This window comes from Vombatus ursinus, unplaced genomic scaffold, assembly GCF_900497805.2.
Source record: "Vombatus ursinus unplaced genomic scaffold, bare-nosed wombat genome assembly UNPS02014801.1, whole genome shotgun sequence".
Lineage (NCBI taxonomy): Eukaryota > Metazoa > Chordata > Mammalia > Diprotodontia > Vombatidae > Vombatus > Vombatus ursinus.
In genome coordinates, this window is record NW_020954579.1 from 16061233 (window position 1) to 16085616 (window position 24384).

Below are 24384 nucleotides of genomic sequence, written 5' to 3' on the forward strand. Positions count from 1 at the left end.
GCCAAGCCCTTTCACACCTGGAGATGATGGTGTCTGAGTCACTGACGTGAAGTAGGACATTACATGGCAGCTATGCAATACCTCATAGTTTCATGTACTAGACCCTGCCTCATGGCGTTACTCAATTTGCTAGTACCAACTTTGGAACCTGAAACAGTGAGATGGATTAATTTTCTTTGTCCTTTGTGAGGGAATATAATTGGAAAAGGGTCAGTACAGAGGTTTTAATCGAGTTTTCAGCAAACAGCTAGGGAGACATGAGGACAGCCCAGACGGCAGGACAAGCCAGCACCTCATTATTTTTGTCATTGAAGGCACAGATCTCTCCCTGTCCCACCCCATTCTCGAGTGGCAGCCAGAGACAGCATAGGAAGTCACCACACAAGCAGATGGGGAAGGGGCATTTATTTTTCATTTGGCTGGAAAATAATTACATGTAGTGATGAGCTATGAGACAAAACACAAGATGATGGACTGGAAGAAGATAACGTCCAGTTAAGACAATCTAATTCTCAAAAGCACCCCACTGGGCTCAGGCAGCCTGAGACCTGACAGCAGGGGCATATCCACTTCCGGATGGCCCAGTCTTCTTGCTTAAGGCAATTCTCCTTCCCTCACCCTATGCTCCCACAGTCCTCTGGCAGAAGTCTTCTTTCGATCATCTCTACCCTCAAGGACTGGATTTTTTTTTTCCTGACAGGGAGATGTGTGGGATGCAGGTGAGGAGAAATAAAGGGTGCTGAGCAAGGCACTGAAATTAGGTGTGTTGTAGGGAGGGGATCAGGATCCAGCTTGAAGAGAAGCCTCCCCCCCCCCCCCCCCCAACAGAACCCCATTTTCTACATTTGACTGCTTTTGACCCCAGACTACAGGGGTACATAGAACATGAAAATAATCTAGGCCCTACTGTACCTCAGCAGAAAGGACCCAGGCCCTGATGCTGGAGAAGGCACATTTGATGCAAAGTTCATTACAGTCCATATGAAAATGACAGGGCAGCAGCAGTTGTGAATGTGGTGAGTAGAGAAGAGAGGGAAACAACAGTGAGAAGGGGCTGGAATCATGGATGGGGTTAGGCCTCCTTCCAGAAGAGCTTGGCCTTCAGCAAAGGGATGGTACGTGATACAGAATTCTTGTGTCTAGGTGGAGGTGATGGGGCTCCCTCCCATCACCCTGCGTGTTTTTTCCAGTGTTAGCAAAATGGCGAAGGGTGCATCCTCCCTGCTGTGAATCAGCTCAATCCTGGCCTCCCGCAGGACCACCACTGTCCTCCTGGAAGCTGTGATTTCAGCTGCCAGACGTTTCAAGAGTCACCCCAAAGGTGACCAAAGGCACCAAGTGTGTCTGAGATGATTGTCCTTCAGGTGGTCCCAACTTACTCCCCTTCCCAATGCCACACTTAACTTGCTTCAGAGAAACAAGCTCAGGATGCTGGCATGAGGATGCTGGCATGGGGCTGCCGCCAGAACACCCTTGCCCTGCAGGGGGGTACGGCATCTCCTTAACCTGGCATACCTCCAAACCGAAGACTCAGAGATTCCCTTGTCTTTCTTGCCCTTCCTCATTAACCCCGAGGACTTAACAGAGGACTTAAGTCCTATGGGATGTGGGAAAAGATGAAAGGACCCTTTTATTTTCCCTCCCAGGGAACACTAAGGCCCCAGTCAAGGCAGGAGCTCTGGACCTGACTCTAGAACTAGGTCAGTATTTTAGTGACCTCATCTCTACTCAGCATCCACAGCAGAGGTGCCCACAGCTCTGCTCCAGGGACCCTGAGGCTAATCAGCCCTCCTTGTCCTTGTGGCTCCAGGCCCTGCTTGCTTCCCATTATGCTAAGGCAAAAGTGACGTGTGCTTTCACTATATTGGTTTCTTAGCAGTTCAGGAAGCAACACACGTTCTGGGTGAAGGTGAAGCAGGTAGGAGGGGTTAGGGTTGAGGGTTAGCCTCTGCAACAGATCTCTTAAAACAAACACCTGGGTCATCCCACAGCCTAGGTCGGGGTGAATGAGTAGGGAAGCCCCCATTGGGTCTAGTATAAATAAGATGTCACAGTGCCAGCACTGCTTCTAAATTCCACCCAGGGTACCACGCAGGGGACCCAGCAGTCCATGGGGTCTTGGGAGTAGAGAGAGGTAATGGGCATTGTAACAACCATCAGGCTTGGTCACCAGCAATGCCAGTATCTGCCCTGTGGTGGAAGGATAGTGGGCATGGAGGTGGAGGACAGGGGAGGGCCTGCAATCCTGCAGGTGTTGGGAAACGTTCCCACAGTTAAAGCTTTGTCTCACTGAGGATTATGTTGGCCGTGACAAAAAGGAAGCAAGAGAAAGCCCAGACGAGTACGAAGCCCACCCAGAAGGTGCTTCGGAAAGGGGATCTGTGCTTGTTGACGGTACCAGGGCCAAATACGAGCTTCGTGTCTCTCCGGCTGCAGTACACCAGGAAGGCAGGGATGACATACTGAATTCCGTTGCCGGCGTAGGCTCCCGTGATGCCCACGAGGGACTCCAGGTCATGGGTGCAGAAAGCCACAAGGATGGGAGGCACCAGAGTGATGATGGGGAACACAACTCGGTCGACCACCCACGGGTACATCTCCCCCTCGCGGTGGAAGAGCGTCTTCCAGTTGTTGCGCAGAGTCACAGCGATGATGGGGAAATTGGTGCTGATGGTGAAGACGGGGAAGAGACCCAGGAAGAAGCGAACCACCGCCAGGCGCACCACGTCACAGCCGGTGAAGTTGAGGGTGTACATGTCCAAGAGACTGTCACTGTGGAAGCAGAAGATGGCAGTGAAGGAGAGGAGGCTGTAGAAGGCCAGGATCAGCACGTAGTCCAGCAGCACCAGCCGCGTGATGTGCTTCTTGGAGGAGATGGGCGTGACGAGGGATGGCAGCGAATGCTGGCACATGAAAGAGTAGACGCATACCCCAAACAGGTTGCGGATCCCAGAGAAGTCTGCTATGGGGGGATGCCCTTCTCCTTGCCCGTGTCCAATGCGGATCAGTGCCAGGATGATCATGATGGCAAAGGCTGGGGAATGAGAGACACCAGTCAGTCATGACTGAACACCCACTGTGTGCAAACACAGAGCATGGCGCTCCTATTGGGCACGCTGAGGACAGAGGGAAGAGAGCAGGGGCTTGTGCTTGGGCCAGCTCCCACGCACAGAGGGTGGAACCTCGGGACTGGAAGGGACCTCAGAGGCCATTTTATACAACTTCTACCTGAGAAGAATCTCTTCTACAACATTCAGCCTCTGCCAAATGTGGGAGACAGAAAGAGAAAAACGACCAATGTGGAATTAAAATTCATGTAGCTGAGACTCTACCAAAGTGCCGAGTCTCAGCCAGGAGTGGCAGCCTGGGTTCACACATGTCTTCTACCTGGGGCATGGAATCTTTGCTTCAACCAACACCTCAACAAGGATTTAAGTGCCCACTTAGCGGGTGCAGGTGAGGACACACAACATGCACATAAATACGTTTATACAAAACACACCAAAAGCTGGGGGTCGGGGTAAGGGGAGGGGAGGCACCAACAGCACAGCTATGGGGACTAGGAAAGGCTTTGGGTAGAAGCCGAAGGAAACCAAGGATTCCAAGGGTAGAGGGAACCGGAGATTAGCAAAAGGCCAGGATGGCTTGTTCCTAGACCCTGCAGGGGAGACATCACTCCTCTTTGGAGAATGGCAGTAACACAGAGATAGGATGAGCTGAGAGGCGAGAGCAGGCTGCCTCTCACAGGAGGGGGCAGGGAACTCAGATGGGGAGGGGCTGCAGGCTTCCTGTTTACCCTTTAGCAGAGGATCACCAAGCTCACCTATCTCCCCTCCAGGAGCTTTCTTGGTGCTTGGTATTTTAGCCTGCTTAACAAGGAATTACCAGAAATCAAGGTGTATATTCTCCTTTCTCCTGTCTTGGGCTTCTTGATTTTATCTGAGACAGTCCCTGGAGGGCAGAGTTTACTGTCCTTTAGTTAATAATAACAGCTAGCATTCACACAGCACTTCAAGGTTTGCAAAGCTCTTTACATGTTACCTCATTTGGTCCTCAGACGACCCTGTGAGGTAGATGCTACTATTACCCCCATTTTACAAATGAAGAAACTGAGGCAAAAAGAGGTTAAATGACTGGTGCAGGGTCACCCAGCTGGATGAGCCTGAGGGCTAGATTTGAATTCAGCTCTTCTTGCCTCCAAGTCCAGCACCTTATTCACTGTGCTGCCTACCTGCCCACAACAGTTCAGAGGGCACAAGCCACAAACTGATCTAGAAACACGCGGCTGGGAAAGGATGAGGTTGAGGCTCGGACAACGGGGTGCGGACTTACCAAGAATGATGAGGGGCTATCCTAACAACAGAGAGGGGCAGCTGACAGCACAAGCACTTGAACCTCAGCTACTCGCTCTGAGAGTGCAGGGATCTGGGACTTCGGGGACTGCTACCAAATACCAAAGGGAGCACTCCCGGTACTGGGACGGCTAAGGCAAGGGCACAGAGAGGGGAGATGGAGTGTAGCATATGAAGAATGTCAATAAGGTCTGTATGGCTTGTTTCCAAACCCTCCTGGGAAAATGAGAAACGTAGGGGAGGGATTCCTGGAACATCTGCTATTCCCAGGACAAACTGGGTTCAATCTTCATCCAAGAGTTGGCTGACTCCCTTTAGTTACCCCCAGCTTTGATCCTTTAACCCAATCCCCACTAGAAGAAGCTATAGTTGTTAAGATTCATGGGTATTATGGGGCAGCTAGGTTGCACAGTGGATAGAGCTCTGGCCTTGGAGTCAGGAGGACCTAAGTTCCAATGCGACCTCAGACACTTGACATTTACTAGCTATGTAACCCTGGGCAAGTCACTTAACCCCATCACCTCATGAAAAAGCCAAAAAAAAAAAAAAAAAAAATTCATGGGTATTAGATCTAGCCCATGCTATTGTTTAAACAGATTCTTGGCATCTGCAGTCAAATCATTTGGACCCCTCAGAGCACCCTTCTCTGGAAGAAATGTCTACAGTGGCACTGATCAAAATACTTTACAGCAGTGCTCCCTCAACTTTTCAGCTTATGATCCCCTTTCTTTCTATATGAGATCAAACATCCCCTCCTGAATGGGTACCAATTCCTCAAATAATGACAACAATAAAGTTTTCAAAAAACGGAAAGGTTGTTCATGAGAACTGGGCTGAAAATGCCTTCAAGTCTTAGTCGTACTGCCATTGAGAGCTCATGATAGGAGGTTCCCACAGGAAAGACTTAAGAGTCCAACTCCCTGGAAGCACATGTGCCTGGTCCACAGCAGCTGTCTGCATACTCTCATTTCTATCCATGTAATCTTTCTCCAGGAACCAAAAAAACCCCAAGATAAAATTTTCAAAGAGGATCATGGAAGCTTCCCTTATTACTTTCATTATAATTTTTTTTAAATTGGAAGATTGAATTCTTTGTTACAAAAAGTTTTAAATGAATTTTTTTTTGTTTTTATATTTCATTCATTTATATGTATATTTTAGGGTATAATTTATATATACCCCTCCTCTCACACTACCTAATAATAAAGCTTTCCCTTATAATAAAGGTTTCAGTTCACCAAACCTGACACATCCACCAAGTCGGCCTCCCCCTCCCCAACAGAGAAAGAACAAAGGAGATGCTTATCAGCTGGGGAGCAGCTAAACAAACTGCAGTGTGTGCGTGTAAGCAATGATGAATATGAGGAGTACAAGGCGGCGTGAGGACTCGCATGAATTAATGCAGAGGAAAGGAAGGAAAGCCTAGAAAACAACACACGCGATGACTACAAGAGCGTAAGTGGAAAAGCCACCACGCAACAATCGAGGCCAAGAATGTGGCAAAATTCCAACAAAGGAGGGAGGTGCATTTTCTCATCCTCTCCCTGGGCCCAGGCTCTGTCATTCAGTTTCATTTTGTTGTTTTGGTTTATATTGCTGTAATTTCTGGGCATAATGTTTCCTTGGTTCTGCATACTTCATTCTACACACCAGTTTACAGAAGTCGTTCTACGAATCCTCCATCTGCCTCACTTTTTACAGCACAGTATCATTCCACTGCATCTCTGGAGCACAATTTGTCTAGCCATGCCCCAATCGATGGGCACCTACTTCTCTATGACTTTTCATCAAAGGCATCCCAAGTTTCCAATCTCACTTTGTCTATCACTGACAAAGCTAGAAGAAAGAAATGAAGGTGAAGAAGACATTGTGTTGCTGGCGCGCGCGCACGCACACACACACACACACACACACACACTTTTTTCTTCCTCTTGAATTCTGCTCTACCTTCTCTCCCCCCCCACTCATTCTTGGCTCTCCAGAAAAGCAAGCCAGAATACCGGTAACTCTCCCTTGCTCTAAAGAAAACATAAATCTTTACAGTTACTATTCAGTGGAGGGGAAAGAACTGACCTATTTCCTTCCCTTTGACTCTTGGTCGAGGTAGCTGGCTCTAATTTAACCCTTTGCTTAATTCTCCATGGGAGGGTGAGAAACTTCCTGATCTATGAGAAGTCACTCAGTCCTAAACGGTGCACTATGAACATTTTAGTGCAAGGCTTTTTAACCTGGGGTCTGTGAACTCTGCTTTTTAAATTAAAAAAAAAATTTAATTTAATTTAAATAATTATTAACAAACAAGTATTTTTAATTTAGATAATCAAATTATAATTGTTTATTAAATAGAATTATTAAAATTTTATATTATAAAAACATAAGTTGGTTTCCTTTATAATGCTATGTATATTTTATGCATTTAAAAATGTTATTCTGAGGAGGGCTCCATAGGCTTCAAGACACTGCCAAAAGGGTCCAAGACACAAAAAAGAGTTAATCACCCTGGTTCTGGTACAACGACGTCCTCGGTATGTTGGGGTAATCACAATGGAAGGGAGAGGACAGCTGGCATATGTCTTTATGTGATATGATAGGCATGGGATGTGGAAGAAGGTGAGAGTGGACAGATGGCACAGGTGGCTGTATGGACAAAGGAGGAGAAAAGGACTCCACAGCATATGCCCTCAGGTATATCACAGCTTAGAAAACCTTTGGCAAAAATTGGACATATGGGGATAAATGGGCTCCCTGGCCCCTACTGAAACAGACTGTAAAACTCTGGATTGGTTTTAAACACTTGGAACTTTGAGTCTTGCAAATCTCTCCATGTTTAGTTTCAAATAAGTTTCTGTCGAGTTATGAGACATTGAGGGGAAAATAAGGGCAGTTGAATATGGCTGGTCTGTAACAACAATAAACAAAAATTTTCAGGTGTACAAAATACTTTCTTCACAACCACCCTATCAGGTTGGTAGCCAAAGTATTATCATTCCCATTTTACATGAGGCTTCTGGAGGTGAAAGGACATGTCTAGAATAGCAGTCAATCAACAAGCATTTAAGTGTTTCCCAGGTGCCAGGCACAGGGTTTCAGGATACAAAAAATCCAAAAAGGGCAAAAACAGTCCCTGGTCTTCAAGGGGCTCACATTCTAATGGGAGAGACACTCTATAAATAATGGGGCACACACAAGAAGTGCAAAGAGCAAACTGAAGGTGCTCTTCCAGGGGAAGGGGCAGACTGAATGAGGTCCTCTGCCAAAGGCAGGACCTGAGATGATCCTGAAAGGGGCCGGGGAAGCAGAAAGGAAGCAGTGCCTCCGAGGCACAGGAAGAGAGCTAGCTGCAGAAGAGGCCTGCCCAGCTGCACTGCAGAGCCCACGGGAGGAAGGGTAAAAAGAAGGGGAAGGTGGGGAAGGGCGAGGTTACAAAGGGCTTTAAACGTGAAGCAGAGTAGTTTCTGTTTGTTCCTGGAGGTAAGTGGGAATCACCGGGGCTTGCCGAGTAGGGGAAGATGTGGTCACAAAAGCCACTTTGGCAGCTAAGCAGAGGATGGACTGGAGTGGGAGGAGATAAGTCAGGGAGATGAGGGCCTGAAGGGGTGGAGTGACTGTGCAAGTAGAGGGAACGGGTGGAGTACAGGAGAGATGTTGTGAAGACCTGGCTGTGGAGGGGACATGTGGGGTGACCGAGGGAAGGAAGACAGCAAAACTGTGAGCCTGGGTGACTGCCAGGATCCTCATGGTGCCCAAAAGTAACCTGGAAGTTGAGAAGAGGTTTTGGGGGAAAGGATAACGAGTTTGGTTGTGGACATGAGTTTGAGGTGCCAAAGGAACATCCCATTCAAGATGTCCAGGAGGCAGTTGGTAATTCAGGCCTGTAGCTTAGATGAGAGACTAGGGTTTAGATATACAGATATGGGAATTATCTGCATAGGTCGTAACTGAACCCATGGGAGCTGATGAGATCACCATGGTAGACAGTATAGATCAGAATAAGAAGAGGGCCTAGATTAGAGCCTCAGGAGACACTCACGATTGGCAGGCAAGACCTGGATGAAGAATCAGTAAAGGAGTCTGAGGAGAGGTTGGACAGTTAGGAGGAGAATTGGGAAGGGCAGAGTTCCCAAAGCTGGCATTTATACAGCACTTTAAAATATCTCCTTTTATCATCATAACAATCCTTAGAGTTAGATGTAACTGAAGGGAGAGAAATTGTTTTTCGCAACTCTCAATAGCACCTCTTCAGTGCCTCTTCTCTACCCTATGTTCACTGAGCTGGATTAATGAGCAGAAAGTTGCACCAATGAGTAGAAGGGGCCAGGTACTTTTACTCTGCTTCAAACTCACTTTAGATTTTTTTAATTAATTGCCCTCTTTAAGGGTCTCAGTTGCCTGGTGATGGAATAACTTGATACAGGAGGCAAATAAGAGAATAGGCGTTACACCTAGAGCCAAATATGTCTGAGGGCTGGTACATATTATATGGATCCTACTTTTTTGGGTGAAAAAAAGGAAAATGACTCCAGCTCTCCTCTTCTTCAAAGGGTTAGTAGGGAGGACTTGACAGAGCTCAGTAATTAGCTTGTGCTCCACTTTCCAGGAGCCGACCATTGGAAAAATCAAGGGGGCCTTATAAATGTCATGTGTTGGTTCCTACTAGAGAGACAAAACCCATGGGAAGAAGCAAGCACTCTTTATGTCTCTCCATGTCAGCAGAAGCTGTCTCTCAAGATGGTATCATCTATTTTTGAGCAGAAGTGACTACAGCCCTCCTACCCTTCTGAGCAGTGCCAATGGGGCATGCTCAGAGTCAGCTCCTGTCCTTCTCTTGCAGCCCTGGGGTTTGCTTCAGGGTGGCCTGCCTCCTCAAAACACTTCCAAAGCAAAGCAGGTAGTTTTATTAGCCAGGGCTAAAACAAGGCTTGGCTTGTCTAGTAAATTCACTCAGCTGCTGTTCAACAGCCAGATTTCCCAAGAACTATTATTCTTTCTCCATTAAACTCTTATCATAACCTTCTTATAATGCAGTAGAAAGTCACAGGTTTGGGCACTTGGAAATTTTTGCCATTTTGCTGTTTTAAAACTGTTTGAGGGCAGCTAGATGGCGCAATGGATACAGCTCAAATGGAACAATGGAAAGAGTTCAAATCCAGCCTCAGACATATAACACTCACTAGCTGTGTGACTCTGGGCAAGTCACTTAACCCCAACTGCCTCACCAAAAAAACAAACAAAAAAAACCTGTGTGCTTTGAATTTTAATAAAAATCACTGCTTAGACATGCCTGTAGCCTTTCCCAAGACTCCTCTATAGCATGATGGCCATAGAAATGTTTGGCAAAGAGGCATACCCATCTACCATGAACAAGTACTTTCTCCAGGTTCCTGTTGTTAGGTCTACGTCTTCTGACTCGGACCTCTGGTTACTTTTCTCTGACACACAGGGCACTCAAAGGCTGGGGGTAGTGAGCTTCACTTTTTTAAATGAAAGACTCCAGGTCCCTTCATGCTTTGGTATTGTTTGTGGTAGACTAGAATGTGGAAGAGATCATTAGCCCTAGTGATGCTCTGGGCTCTCAAAGTAGTCATGCTAGGGGGCTGCCAGCTGGTAATACCTGCTGGAAGTAAGAGTGAGAGAAAGAGCCTGGGAACAATATCTAATAGAGCAGAGCTTCTGTGAAAGCATGTGACTCTTCTCGGTCTTGGAAATGTGGACTTTGGGGATTGCTGAGGAGAGAAGACAAGTCGCTTATGCATCTGAAGCAAGGTTTTAAAATCATACCACCTGGGTAACTGCCCACAAGAGACTCTGTGCCTTTACTAAAATATATGTGACTTATCACAAAATAAATACCTACATGCTACAGGGAGAGGAATTTTCTAGCATTAAAAAGTCTCATTTTAAGAAGTAATTCTAAAAAGTAACCCTCGTTGAGTCTCACTATCTGTTGTGTCCAAGGCAGCTATGTTCCTTGTCTATCCCCAGTTCAGGGCATTTGAAGGAGTCAGCAGCAAAATAATGATGATAAGTAGAATGGAAGCAAGCTAAGGCTGTAATATGCTCTGCTTTCCCATCTATCTTAGTTCCCAAGATACATGAAGGGTATCTAATATACGGAATCATAATTCTTAAAAAGTCAAGACACAAGTATAGCTTCTGCTGTCCCCATGCAACAGTCCCCCAGCTCTGGGAAGTCAAAGTCAGGGAAGATAAACTGGGTCTTGTGGAGAGATCATTTGGACATGGGAGTCAGGAAACCTGGGGTCAAATCTTAGCTCTGAAAGTGACCAGCTGTGTGATCCTGGGCAAATCAATTCAAAACACAGACACACAGACACAGACACACAGACACACACACACTTATCATGTGCTAAGTACAAGGCATTCTACCAGGCATTGAAGATCGAAACACTATAATGAAACTCTGACCTCAAGGATGTACTTCTTTGAGCCTCAGTTTCCTCCTCTGTAAAATAGAGATAATACTTGCATAACCTGCCCCACAGTGATGATGAAAGTGCACTACACACCTTAAACTATACAAACCGGAGTTATTATTATTTGCAATTTGCTCCCACAACACTTTCACAATTCTAGCTGCTTTGCAATCATTCACCTCAGGGCCATTTTCTGAATAGCAATCCTCCTCAGGTTTGCTGATCTCAGATGATGACTCCTGACAGCTTTTCAAGGTATTTAAGGTGGGGTAAGGTCCAATTCTATGCCCCCACCTGGACTGCCCCAGGGGGACACTTTCAAGTCCAATGCTAAACTGTTGTTAATGTTAAACCGATGTGGCCATGTTACAGTTTTGACATATCCAAGACAGGCTCATTCTTCAAGGTGGCTGTCAGGATGACAGAGCTCTCCTCTCCCAGCAAAGAATCAATATGCCAGGGGCTAATGATAATGAAGCATTGGGTGGTGTGCCTGCCATCAGCTTGGTTGCTAAGGCACTCCAGACAGTGAGATGAATTCGGTCTTTTGGTGGGGAGAAGGGGAATAAGAAAATTTGGCCCAAGTTGTCTCCCTTTTTATACTATGCTTTCTTTCTCCTATACCTCCCTTAGAGAAGGCATGTGGGAATATATGTACTTACTTATTTTTGTGCTCATAAATGTACTTCCATGAACTAGATGGCCAGAAAAGAGCTGAGACATGAGATCAGGGATTGCAGGTTTGGGGGTGGGGAGGGAGATGTTACAAAGGCAGAAGTGTCACAGTAATGTCCTAAGAAAAGAACTCACTGAAATTTCAAAAGCATCCCTTGCTCTTAAAAACAGGATGAATTTTTATTTCATATTTGCCGACTAAGGAATATAATATAACCCCCCAATATAGACACTAAATTGGCAGGGGAAGAGATACGGGAAAGGCACATCTAAAGTAGCTCTGGTGAGAAGGGGGTCATTGCCTTGGGGTTGCTGGGGAGGGGTGACTGAGAAGCAAGGTCAGAATCATTGGCAAGAGGCTCCCAGACAAAAGGGTAGCCTTCATTATCGTTCTGAACCAGATGGTCCATCCTGCAGAACTCAATGAATTAGAGACCAAGTTAGGGAAATCTCCTGTGGCTCAAGGGCCAAATCCAGCCACCACCTATTTTTGTACAATCCCAGGAGTTAAGAACGGCTTTTACATTTTTAAATAAAACTTTAAAAATGTAAAAACCTAGGGGCAGCTAGGTGGTGCAGTGGATAGAGCTCTGGCCTTGAAGTCAGGGGGACCTCTGAGTTCAAATCCGGCCTCTGATACTTAACACTTACCAGCTGTGTGACCCTGGACAAGTCACTTAACCCCAATTGCCTCACCAAAAAGAAAAAAAAAAAATGTAAAAACCATTCTTAGCTGGGAGCATACAGAAACAGGTTAAGGCTGGATTTGACCCATGGGCTGTAGTAGACCCCTAGTCTAGCTGTTCTTCCTTCTTCACTTTTACTCTAGAGCTGCCCTGGCTGAGACAATCTTATATACTAAAAACGAACAGTTTTTAGACTTCTGAAAAATACAGTGTCTGGCTCCTGAAAAGAACAATGATTTCTAGGCTTTGATCAGACCTTTTCTTTCTATCCATCCAAGCAGAGGAATTAGGTTATTATATCAGTTTTACTTTAGCCACCAATGTCTACTAATCATACTGTCACAAATCCCACAGAAATATGTAGGCATTGTTCTGACAGTTTGGGTAGAATTTTACCTAGGTGACACTAGTGGGGAAGGTCCTATAAAACCTGATCCATTCTTTGGTCCCCCATCTGTGTTTGTTTATCTAAATCCAACCTGTTTCACAATACTTTGTCTTCTTGGGTACATGCAGGCCTTACTGATCTCATAAACCCATCAGAGACTTGCAAGAAAGTAGAAAATTACTCTTACAGGAACACTTTCTTTCTTTCTTTTTGTTTGTTTTTGCTAGGCAATGGGGTTAAGTGACTTGCCCAGAGTCACACAGCTAGTAAGTGTCAAGTGTCTGAGGCCGGATTTGACCTCAGGTCCTCCTGACTCCAGGGCTGGTGCTCTATCCATGCACCACCTAGCTGCCCCTAGGAACATTTTCTTGTCCAGTCTTTTCGACAGTGATTCCTCCTAGGACACTGACTTGTACAGGGTCTGTGGGAACTCAGGTGGAATTTCTTTCACAGGATCAAAAATATTCTCTGTTTCTAGATGGGAACAAGTTTCCTTTTGGAAAACATGGGTAACTTTCCAAAAGATACCACTGGTCTCTTAGTCCCAAAAAGACTCTGGTTTCAGTCCAATCTGCATCTGAAGTGATCACGGACTTTGGGCTTGTGCTGATGATAACTTCACCTAGTATCACTTTAATTTAAACTGACCTGAGATAGTCTGAAGTCAATCTATCTTCCCATGCTCACTATTCATTGTGACTTTTGAAAAAAGCCTGGCTCAATCCATTCACCACCAAAGCAGAAGAGAAGGTTCTTTTAAATAGCTCATCAGAACCAGGACTCTGGCCTGTAGCTACATTATTTGTCCCCAAGGACTCTGACAGTCTCTCCAACTATAAAAGTAACACAGGAAAGTAGCACTTGATAAAAGAGGTATGTCTCTGCAGCAATCAAGATAAAATACGAAATCATAAGTTCTGGCCCATTTTCTCTCATCTTACAACTTCTTTATCCCCTAAAGGATATTGCAAACAGAACAAAAGAGGGCAAAGGTCTATTTACTTCATTCTAATCCTGGTAAGGGTAAGTCAGTTTTTAATCATTGTGAAACAGCAGCTGAGAGTAGCAGGACCAATTAGTAGAATTATCTTCTTTTAGGAGATTGAAAATGTACAAGTTCAGGTATTGTCAGTTATCTTTAAGGGTGCCTGCACCTACCTGCCTTTTCCATTTCTCACGTAACGAGTTAAGTCAAAAAGTAGGGGACAGGACAAGGTAGGAGAGTAGATGAGGAGAGATGAAGTATATCAAGAAAGTAAACAACCTAGCTTTTTTGGGGGGAGGAGGATAGTGACAAGTAAAGACAACTGCCTTGGGAAAAAATTGTGGGGTTAGTGATAAGGAGTAATTCCTGGTGATTTTTTGTTTTGTTTTTTTGAGACTGGGTTTCCCCATTTTGCTTGGATTGGAAGTGCAGTGGCCACTCAAGGGATCAATCTCACTACTGATTGGCAAGGAATATTTGACCTGCTTTTCAACCTGGGCCAGTCTGCCCCTCCTTAGTCAACCCGATGCTTCCCCTTCCTCCCCTCCCACCCTTATCCCCAGTGGGTCACCATATTGGTGCCAAACCTAGGGTGGATACTCAATTGGCTTTAGCCCAGTTGTAGCTCAGCATTCCTGAGCAAGTGATTCACCAGCCTCAGCCTCCTCAGGGGCAGGGATTACAGCTGTATACCACTCTGCCTGGCCTGGAGCTCCAGCGTTCCTAATCTTAAAAGGGTTACATTGGCTCTACAGGGGCATATGACTATCTGAATTTGTTTCAAGTTCAAAAATTCAATCTGTAATATATCACAGCTGTTAGTTATCATTTGACAGATACAATACATCATATCAAACACACTGTCTTATGCTTGTCTTCCTTAGTCTTACATACATCTCACAGCCTGGCAAGTCAAGGCACCTCAGAATAAAAATATTTGTACCCTAATGGTTTGAATCTGGGACATGAATATCACATTTCAATAGCACAAGAGTCAGAGATGCTCACATTTAAAGCTATCCAGAGAAGAATTAAAGCTGAAATAGTAATGGTTTTTTGCTGAGGAGCAGTCTATAAACATAAATTAAGTGCTTACTATGTGCTGGGCATCATGCTCAGTGCTGGGGACACAAAAAGAGGCAAAACATAGTCCCTGCCCTCAGGAGTTCACAATTTAATGGGGGAGATGAGCAAATACATACAAGCATGCTATATATAGGATAAAAAGGAAATAATTAATGGAGGGAAAGTACTGGAATTAAAAGGGGTTGGGAAAGGCTTCCTGTAGAAGATGAGATTTTAGTTGGGCCTTAAAAAGGAAGCCAGGGAGCTCAGTAGTCAGAATGGAGAAGCGAGAGCGTTCCAGGTCTGGAGGACAACCAGAGAGAATGCCTGCAGCTGAGAGATGGAGGGTCTTATTTGTGGAACAGTCAGGAGGCCAGTGTTCCTGGAATAAAGTCTAAGAAGAATGGAAAGCCTGAGGGGTGGGAGGAGATAGGTTATGAAGGGCTTTGAATGCCAAACACAGGATTTTGTATTTGATTCTGGAAGTGATACAGAGCCACTGGAGTTTATTGGGGGAAGGGGAATGGGGGGGGGTTCCATCGCACAGCAGGGAGAAGAAGACATGTTTGGACTTGTACTTCAGGAAAAGCATTTTAGGGGGCAGCTAAGTGGCACAGTGGATAGAGTCAGGAGGACCTGAGTTCAAATTTGGCCTCAGACACATAACACTTACCCTGATTGCCTTGCCAAAAAGCAAAAAACAAACAAACAAAAAACAAACAAACAAACCAAACAAACAAAAGGAAAATCATTTTAGTGGTTGAACAGAGGATGGCGTGGAGCAAGCAGGGAGACACTTGGGAGAATTCTTGAGATTAGCTCTGATGCTAATGTAGTATAGAGAATTTGAATAAAGAGCTACTTTGTAGTTAACTTGTGATTAAATACCTACACCATTTGGGAACTGCAGGTATACAGATGCGGTCTCTGATCTCATAGAGATAATAAATTAAAAACAGAATTAAGATGAAGATAAAGCCAAAACAGGCATAAAAGGGAAAGTGGATTTTCCTGCTTCATCCCACTTTGTTGTGTACATACAATAAAGGCAAAAAAAAAAAAAAAAAAAGCTGTGGAGTAGTTAGGGTGAAGCCCTTAAGAAACAATACATATGAACAACAAAAATGAAAAAAAAATGTCTGCTAAGTGTAGGGAAAGGTTATGAGCACAGTTGTCACATTTAGACCATGTCAGATATTTAGGGTACCCAAGGCTATTACCACGCATTATTCAGTCAAAGCAGGTCTGAAGTGAAGGTGATGGCTTATCTAGCATCCTAAATACACTCCCCTGCTTGCAAAAAGTGGAAACCATAAAAAGGTCTATGGGAAGAAATTTAGACTCATTGGAATGTTGAGGAACTGCCCTGGTACCAATCTGAAGTTCTTTTCCCTTATGAGGGAAACCCAAAACATAGGGTGGTGCTGTAAGTTCTGAGGTCATTGTAGTCTTAGGGGAAGGTGGTATTCACTGTACAGGGAGAAGAAAACTATCAATTGTTTGTGGGCCAATATGAGTCTGCTGCATATGTCTTCTGCATTTTCTGTGGGAGAGCAACAACAGTTGACTTATACTCAGTATGCACATTGTCACCTTGATTATTGTAGGGCAGGGGTGGGGAACTTGTGGCCTCAAAGTCACAAATCCTAGGGGATTTGTTCTGTGAAGCCTGGATTCAGTTAAAGGGCCGCACTTGAGGACCTAGAGGGCCACATGTGGCCTTGAGGCAGCAGGTTTCCCACCCCTGTTGCAAGGGATTTGGGAATGTTCTTACCCAAATGTGAGCCATTTTATGAGATTTCCCAGAGGCTACTCCGGATGGGGGCATAATGAGCCAAAGAATAATGTGATAATTTGGGGTAGCTCCCAAGATTTAACTTGGCCCATGTAAGCCCTGTGGTTGGGGTTCTGGACTATGGATTCTATACCAACCTACTGGCTGCATTTCAAATTATCCCCCTCCATGTAGTCCATGTTTTCCATCGAATGGACTACTAGTTATTCTTGAATTTGACATATTTTCTGACTGTATATTTATACATTCTGTCCCTGTTTGTGTCCCCTACACATTTCTAGTGCCTAGAATGTACTTTCTCCTCATCTCTGCCTGCCAAAATCCTTTTCTTCCTTAAAAGCTAAGTTCAGGTCTCCAGCTCCTCTGGACGGACTTTACTGATTCCTCAGCTGAAAAAAAAATTTTTTTTCCCATTCACATTTTCCTAGAGTAATTTGTCCAGATCCGTTCTTTGTCCCACCACACCCAAGCCTGTATTATACTTATCTTGAACATACTGTTCCCCACTAACAGATCATACATTCTTTGAGGGTAAGACCGGTGATATTTTTTATCTTTATATTCCCAGTGCTTAGCACATTGTCTTGCCCTCTTGTACATGGCAGATGTTTAAAAAACATTTGCAGAAGTGAATTAAAAACCGAACAACTCTCCTGGAATTGAAGCTATCCCAGACAAATAAAGGATCTAAGTAAACATTTAATGCCCTTTACAATCTAGCTCCAGCCTATCCTTCTCAACTTATTGCATATCATTCCCTTTCACATACTTGATAGTCTATTTATTTAGTGTCCCTTGAATTAGGCCTTCGTATCGCACCTCCAAGCCTTTGTCTAAGCTGTCCTCCATGCCTGGAATGCACCCCCTCCTCATCTTGGACTCTCTGAATCCCTGGCTTTCCTCAAGGCTCAGCTCATGGCATGCCTTGCCTCATCCCCCTCATTAGTTCTCTTTTTCCTCAAATCATCATTATATGTGTGTGCATGTGTGTTTTTACATTTTGTATCCTTCTAGGAGAATGGAATTTTCTTAAGAACAAGGACTGTTTCCTTTTGTGCTTGTAACGTTAATCGTACAGTACACAGGAGGTGCTTAATAAATGCTTGTTAGGTCAGGAGACCTGTTAATTAATTTCATGAGGGTTACCTTGAGGTTTAAATGGTCTTCCCTGAACTTCTAAGAAACATCAAAGACCAGGGGTTTGACCTTTCTTGCCAGCATCCAAGCTGGGTACTGAGAGCCCACAAGAAATGAATCTCACCAGGAAATTGTAACAACAGGGCTTAGAATGGGAAAGATGTGAAATGGCAGCCCCAGACACACAGCCCTTTTTTTTTTACACACTGGCCCATTCTCCTCAGAACCAATGAATGATTTGAGAACAGACCAGAGAGCCCTATCTTTAAGTATGAGAGAAACAGCTGAGAAAGTCTGATTCTGGGGCTGGGGAATACAGGTGTGAAAAATTTCCTGTGTTCAATTGTTTCCAGGGAGACTTCCAGTCTTATTTTAACCAGTCAGTCCCACTAACAAATATCTATCCAGTCTGGAAAACAAATATGGGGCATCTGTCAGTCGAAGTGGATAAAGTGGAGCAAGGAAACTCTGTGAAATAAGCTTAAGTCTGTCTATGAAAACTGAGGAAGGAAAGCATCTGACCCATCATAAAGGGAAAAGAGACAAGGAATAATGTTAGAAGTGTTTGCTCAAAGTACACAAATGACAGAAGGGAGCCCTATAGGCCCATAGCCATAGGAACTGAGGGAGGGGTAGCACTATCCAGAATGGTCTTTATCAGAAAGACTATTATTTTTATTAATGTCAAATCTGTACCCTCAGAAGCTGTTTGTGGCAGTCTGTCAGTAGATGAGTTAAAAATTGGAGCTCAGTACTCATACTGTCATAATCTCTTCAAGCTGGAGAGTTTGAACAGTATATTGGAAGTCTTAGGCAGTAACCAATTCCAATTAGTTATCTTTTCCACATCATGACTTTCCCCATTATGATTTTGATATATTATAGGTTGGCATAAGAAATTAAATGGGAATTTTTTGGGAATTTTGTGGAAGCTACAGACGACACAGAAAAAGTTTAGAAATTCAGAAATGCATAAAATATATGTATAGTATTGTATTGGATAATATCAACATATTTTACCTTTTAATACCATAATAATTCAGATTTCTTCTTTGATACAAAGAGAGGGCTGAAAAATTTTATGCAGATATTCCAGATTGTGGAGGCAGGAGGTGCTGTGCCCCTACCCCCACGATGTGAAAGGGATAACTAGTTGGTTTCTTTGACTGATGAGCAATACTCTAAAGCAGTGTCACCCTCAAAAAGAAACAGATCCTGGGTATATATTGATTTAGAAAAACACAAATTAACATTATCTATGTGGCATTATGTATTTTCATTTATTTTGTTAAACATTTCTCAATTCTCTTTTAATATGGTTCAGGCAGGGGTCCCCAACTTTGACATCTCCACTCTAAAGCATCTGTTGCTGGGCCATCGATCACCTCCTGTGGTAGTTTCTCTCCTCTGTTCCCTGAGTGTGCCACTGATGGATATAGATGACTCTAGATCTAAAGCAAGGGTCCACAGGCTTTTTGTTAGCGGAAGCCACTTTTCATTTTCCTCAGGCTTTTAATCAGCAGAAAGGAAAGGGTATGGATTAATAGTGAAGTTCCTAAATAAAGGTGGATGGAGAAGGCGATAGCATGTATATTTTCCTCCCTGTTAACCTTCTCTTTGAAAAAATTATGGCTAGGAGAGGTATGGCGGACAGTGAAATACAGAAGTGGCAATAGGCGTGAAGACCTAACAGGTAAGGCTTTGAGGTTTGGCTGGTTAATCCTTCTCCTCTTAAAAAGGTAGAGACTGCTCTACATGTCTCCCCTGAGGCAAACGTAGCCACCTCTCTGACCTCTCTCCCATCAACAAAGGGACTCTGAAGATCTCAGAATCATGGATCTCTTGAACTGGAGTTTCTGCTAAAACACATGGGGATTACAAAAAGGGATCTGCTAAGACCCTGTACTCACACTTTTTAAAAATGGGACCTCTCCTGCCTACACAAGAGATGTTCTTCATATAAATAAATTTAAGAGTTTGTAATTTTTTTTTTTTTGGTGAGGCATTTGGGGTTAAGTGACTTGCCCAGAGTCACACAGCTAGTGAGTGTTATGTGTCTGAGGCTGGATTTGAACTTAGGTCCTCCTGTCTCCAGGACCGGTGCTCTATCCACTGTGCCACCTAGCTGCCCCTAAGAGTTTGTAATTCTAACTTTTGTTTAAATACAGAATTGTAGATAATTATTCCAAGTCCATCAACCTTGCTTTATCACAAAGTATCTGGTGAATAAACTAGCATCATTTACCACTTGCTCTACTTATACTGTAATTTGTTTTGGATAACTGGTTATGTGTAAGAATGCTTGGTCTTAGAATTCCAGTTCAGCAGCTGGTAAGAAGCAACTGCGGTCAGTGAACAGACTAATTCCCTCACAAGCAACATAGTATCTTGAGATCCTGTGGCCCTGCTTTCTGGGCAGGGGCTCCTGGAATCTTCCCCAGCCACATTTCAACAGATGGCAGAACAAATTCTTAATTAAGCACAAAAAAAACCTTTACAATTCAGCACATTTATTTATGATTTTCCAGTCCCTTTGGTGTTCATTTTCCCCTTTGTCCTTCTGGAGGCCAACCCCAAGAGTTGTGAAAGGAGCAGCCCCAGTCAGAGTCAGGGTAGAACAGGGTACCATTGTGTGGGAAGACAGGAGAGATTGTGGAAGGTACAATGTAACACAGCTACTTTCCAAAGACAAAAAAGTCAGATATATTAAAGGCAAACTGGCAATTTTGCATCAACTTGGGTGAATAAACCCAATTAGAACTCAGAAAGGGGACAAACTAGGTTTTCATGTTCATCATTTGTGGAGGTAGACATTTCTTGGGGTGGGCTTAGGCCAGAGGAAATTACTTAGGAAGTTTTCAGCACCTTGACAACAGATGAGTCGGTAGGGAAAGGAAGGTCCTCCCTCTATCAGAGTTAACTAGTCTGTCATATTTGGCTGCTTCAGAGTTTGAAAAGCTTCCATCTTTCTTCAGCTGACCTGACACTGCCACCTTAGGGTGGCGATATGGAAGAAAGTTTTCTGCCAGATCCAAAATGAAAAATAACCCAGTGGCTCCAAAAATCCCAGGCAGAAACTGACCCTTTAGGCTTAGCTGCATTTTACAGTTTACTTAATGGGACCAATTCTTCTTTGGGCCTGGAGAGGCTCTGTGTCACTGAAGTTTATTTTTTAAGCCCCAAGAGAGGTCTGGATACCTCATGGAGAAAAATCAGTCTACAAGTATTTGTTATGTACCTAATATATGTCAGGTATTATGTTGGCATTGGAAATATAAACACAAAAATGGAAGAGCCCTTGAACCCAAATGGAGTGTGGAGAGGTATTTAGAATCCTGGGCTTTGAAGAAAACAGGGGATTCAAAGAGGTGGAGGTAAGGAGGGACAGTATTCCAAGCATGGGGGCGGGAGCGCAACCTGTGCAAAGCCAGGGAGATGGCAGATATAAAACCAGGTGTGAGGAACAGCAGGTAGGCCAGTTTGGTTGGCACACAGAGCACATGAAGGAGAGTAATGTGTAATACATCAGATTATGTACCGAAGTAGGGGAAAGCCTGATTGTGAAGGGCTAAGTTTGCATCTCATCTTGTAGTTGTTGGGGCTTTTGGAGTAGGGGAGTGACAGGGTCAGACTTGTGCTTTAGAAATATTACTTTGGCAGCTATGTGGAAGATGGATTGGAAAGAAGACACTGGAGGCAGAGAGAACAACCAGGAGGTTTTTGCAATGGTTCAGGCAAGAAGGAATGATGGCCTGAGCTAGGGTGGTATGCATGTGAATGCAGAGAATGAAACAGATTTAAGAGACGCTGCAGAAGCAGAAATAACGAGTCCTGGCAACCGAGTGGATGTGAGGAGTAAAGAGTTAAGGCTATCTCTGAGGTTGTAGACCTAGGTGATGGGAGGGACAGTCCGGCTTTCAACCAAAAGAAGTAAGAGTTTTTGAGGCTTATGACTGCTTGTGACTATTACATACAGCAGCAATCTTGAAAAAAGTACAAGCACTGGACAGAGAACTGACTTTGATTACCACTTGGATCAAGGAAAAAAAAAAACCCCAAAGTAAAAACAAATGTCAAAAACAGTGATGTCACCACCAAAACAAAAGGGCAAATGACCTTCTTAGGTTGCTCTCTGCTCAGTCTTGCTGCTGCCAAGAGCCTCCTCACCACTGTCATTTTTTTTTTTTTTGAGAAATATATAGGGGTTAGAGATCTAGATAAAGGGCCAGCTTTCAGAGTGGGAGAAATAAGGAAACATTGGCAACAATAAGGGAATGATTGACATTTGTCCAGGAGTAAGCTGGTAGCAGAAATGGGTCTTTAGATGGCTGCAGTTGAGAGGAAACACCTTCCAGGGTCCAACTCTGTATATCCATAGACCCGGGACTAACTTATGAAACTATTAGTTATTTGACAGGATACTGGCTCCTAGTTAAGAGAAGAAGGAGAACCAAATGCTCCTAGTCAAAGGACGAAAGCCTTGTTCTGCACAAAAGCTCAGCCAGATTCAACTTCTGGATACTTTCTATAGCACCTCAGAAGCTAATTTTGTTTTAAAAGCTGGAAAGGATGGTAATATAGTTCATGGTGAAGGTATGGTCATAACAATTGGACTAAAATAGGAAAAATACAGTACAAGAAGAAACCTACATGTACCTGTAGGCCTTTCTGGCAAAAGGTCAAAGCCCCCTTTGTGGGTGGGGTTCTGGATCTGAATCAAGTCCAGTTTGTCTCACATTCTGCACTGCCAAAAATTACTATTTATTATAAGCTCCCTCCTGTAATTTTCTATCCCTTAATATGTGTATTGCTCATGAGACACAGAAAAAATCCATTGCGCTAAATAGTCACAGAGGTACTGCGAAGGCTATTAACTATCATTATCTGGGGCAGCTGTCTCTTGATCACGTTAAAACATGAATTTCTCCTACACCTTTCCTAATATTGCCTCTGTCCTCCCTGACAAGGGGAAGAAAATAAGAACAAGACACAGCATCTGTGCTAAGATTTAATGATCCTCCTCCCCACTGTCAATACTGTGAGTGCAGGACTGACCAATCATGAGCCAGACAGGTGTCAGGTTCTCAAGGACCCAGGGTGAGCTGCAAGGATAGTGTAACTGGGGCAAAAGTATTTGGACCAATGAAGGGTTTGCATTTTTCATCTTTATGAACCACTACTTAACAAAAATACCCCTTTTTCTTTGAAGAGCATTAGGGCTTGCAAATCTTTAATGTTTACAGACTATCAAGAAAAGAAGTGGCTGTCCTGTATTTCTAGGCCACCCTGACTTCAGACATATAGAGACATTCCCCTCTATTACTCAGAGTGACTTGGTATTAATACTACTATTCATGGGAATGGCTAATATTGGTGTTCCTAATTCACATGGTCACAGTTTTTCCACAACAACCAATGGGGCTGACTTGCTTAGAAATCGAAGATGAGGGCATTACCTCTCAGAGTAACATATATGATAAGACCAACTGAACTAAGGATTCAGACTATGCTATGTATTGGATGGGGTTTCTCAGGGGGACAAAGAAAACATAGATAGAATATGTATGTCAGATTTACACGATGCAAAGTTGGAAGAAAGAGTTAATATGCTGAATGACAGAATCAAGTTTTAAAAAGATCTTGACAGGTTGGAAATTTGGTTAAAACAAACTAATTTATCAAAACTAACAAGATGAAATTTGCCAGTGATAAATGTAAAGGCATGCATTTAGCTTGAAAAAGTCTATTGCACAAATACAGGATGAGGATGACAAGGAGAAGTTTCAAATGACTAATGAGACAATAATGTGATATGATTACCAAAAAAAGTTAATATGATTGTGGGATAGATAAAAATATAATGTCCAAAATGAGGGAGGTAAGAGTAGCTCTGTGCTCTGCACTGATCTGACAGCTGTTGGCAATTTGGAAAACCAGTGTAAATCCAGAGGAGAATGAACAAGATGGTGAAAGATTGGAAATCATGTTATATAAGGGAAAGTCAAAAGAATTGTGCTTGTTTAGCCTCTAGAAGAAAAGATTTAGGTAGAGTTATGATAAATGTCTTCAAAATAAGAAAGGCTATCTTATGAAAAAGGGATGAGACTTATTCTATGCCATTCCTGAGGGTAGAAATGCAAAAATGGAAGTTATAGGGAGGCAGATTTTGATTCAGTTTAATGAAGAATATCCTAACAATTATAGCTATAGAATGTAGTGAGCTCTCCAGAACTGGAAGTGTTGAAGCAGAGACTGAATGACCATCTGTCAAGCAAATTATAAATGGGATTCACTCACGGTATGGATGGTTGGACTAAATTACTTCTGAGGTTTTTTCCAAAGCTAACGTTTTATTATCTTCATTACAATGTAGTTTGTAATCCTACAAGTGAGAAAGCTAGAAGTTTCCAGATAAAAGGATGCCTGAAAATTATCTGAACAGTTTTGGTGTGCACCGAGTCTGTCTGTATAGTTCATTTGAGTCTTTCATGAGGCTATCATCAAAGTGTTTTCTACGCATCATGGTAAGATGTAATTGGAATTAAAGTGCAGAAGAAGTTATGCTTAGTGAAAGGGTTAGAGCAGGAGATTGGGCAACACAGAAAAAGCTCAGCTTTGTTTGTGACCTCTACCTTGAAGCTCACACAAAGACTGGGATGTTGGGTGATCCAAAGCTGAAGCATAAACTTACAACCACTTGTAACTAAACAGACCTATCTCAACTACTCTAAGCCAGGACTAAACTACATCCTCTGATTCAGGCTCCAGGATTAAAATGAAATGAGGTACTCCTGAATCATAAAATACAATAAAAACAATCTTACTAATTAAACAATTGAAAAAACACAACTCTAATGATAAAAAGAT

At 43.5% G+C, this 24384-nt stretch overlaps 1 protein-coding gene across 2 annotated transcripts in view; it reads right to left on the minus strand.

Moving 5' to 3' along the window:
• Positions 1-390: 390 nt before the first annotated feature.
• TMEM104 (transmembrane protein 104) overlaps positions 391-24384 on the minus strand; it is an 80361-nt gene continuing 56367 nt past the window's right edge. For both annotated transcript variants that reach the window (XM_027873401.1, XM_027873400.1), the window contains exon 10: positions 391-3034. In XM_027873401.1, coding sequence (XP_027729202.1) covers positions 2274-3034 — 761 coding nt within the window. In that variant the 3' untranslated portion in view covers positions 391-2273. The remainder of the gene's footprint in view (positions 3035-24384) is intronic.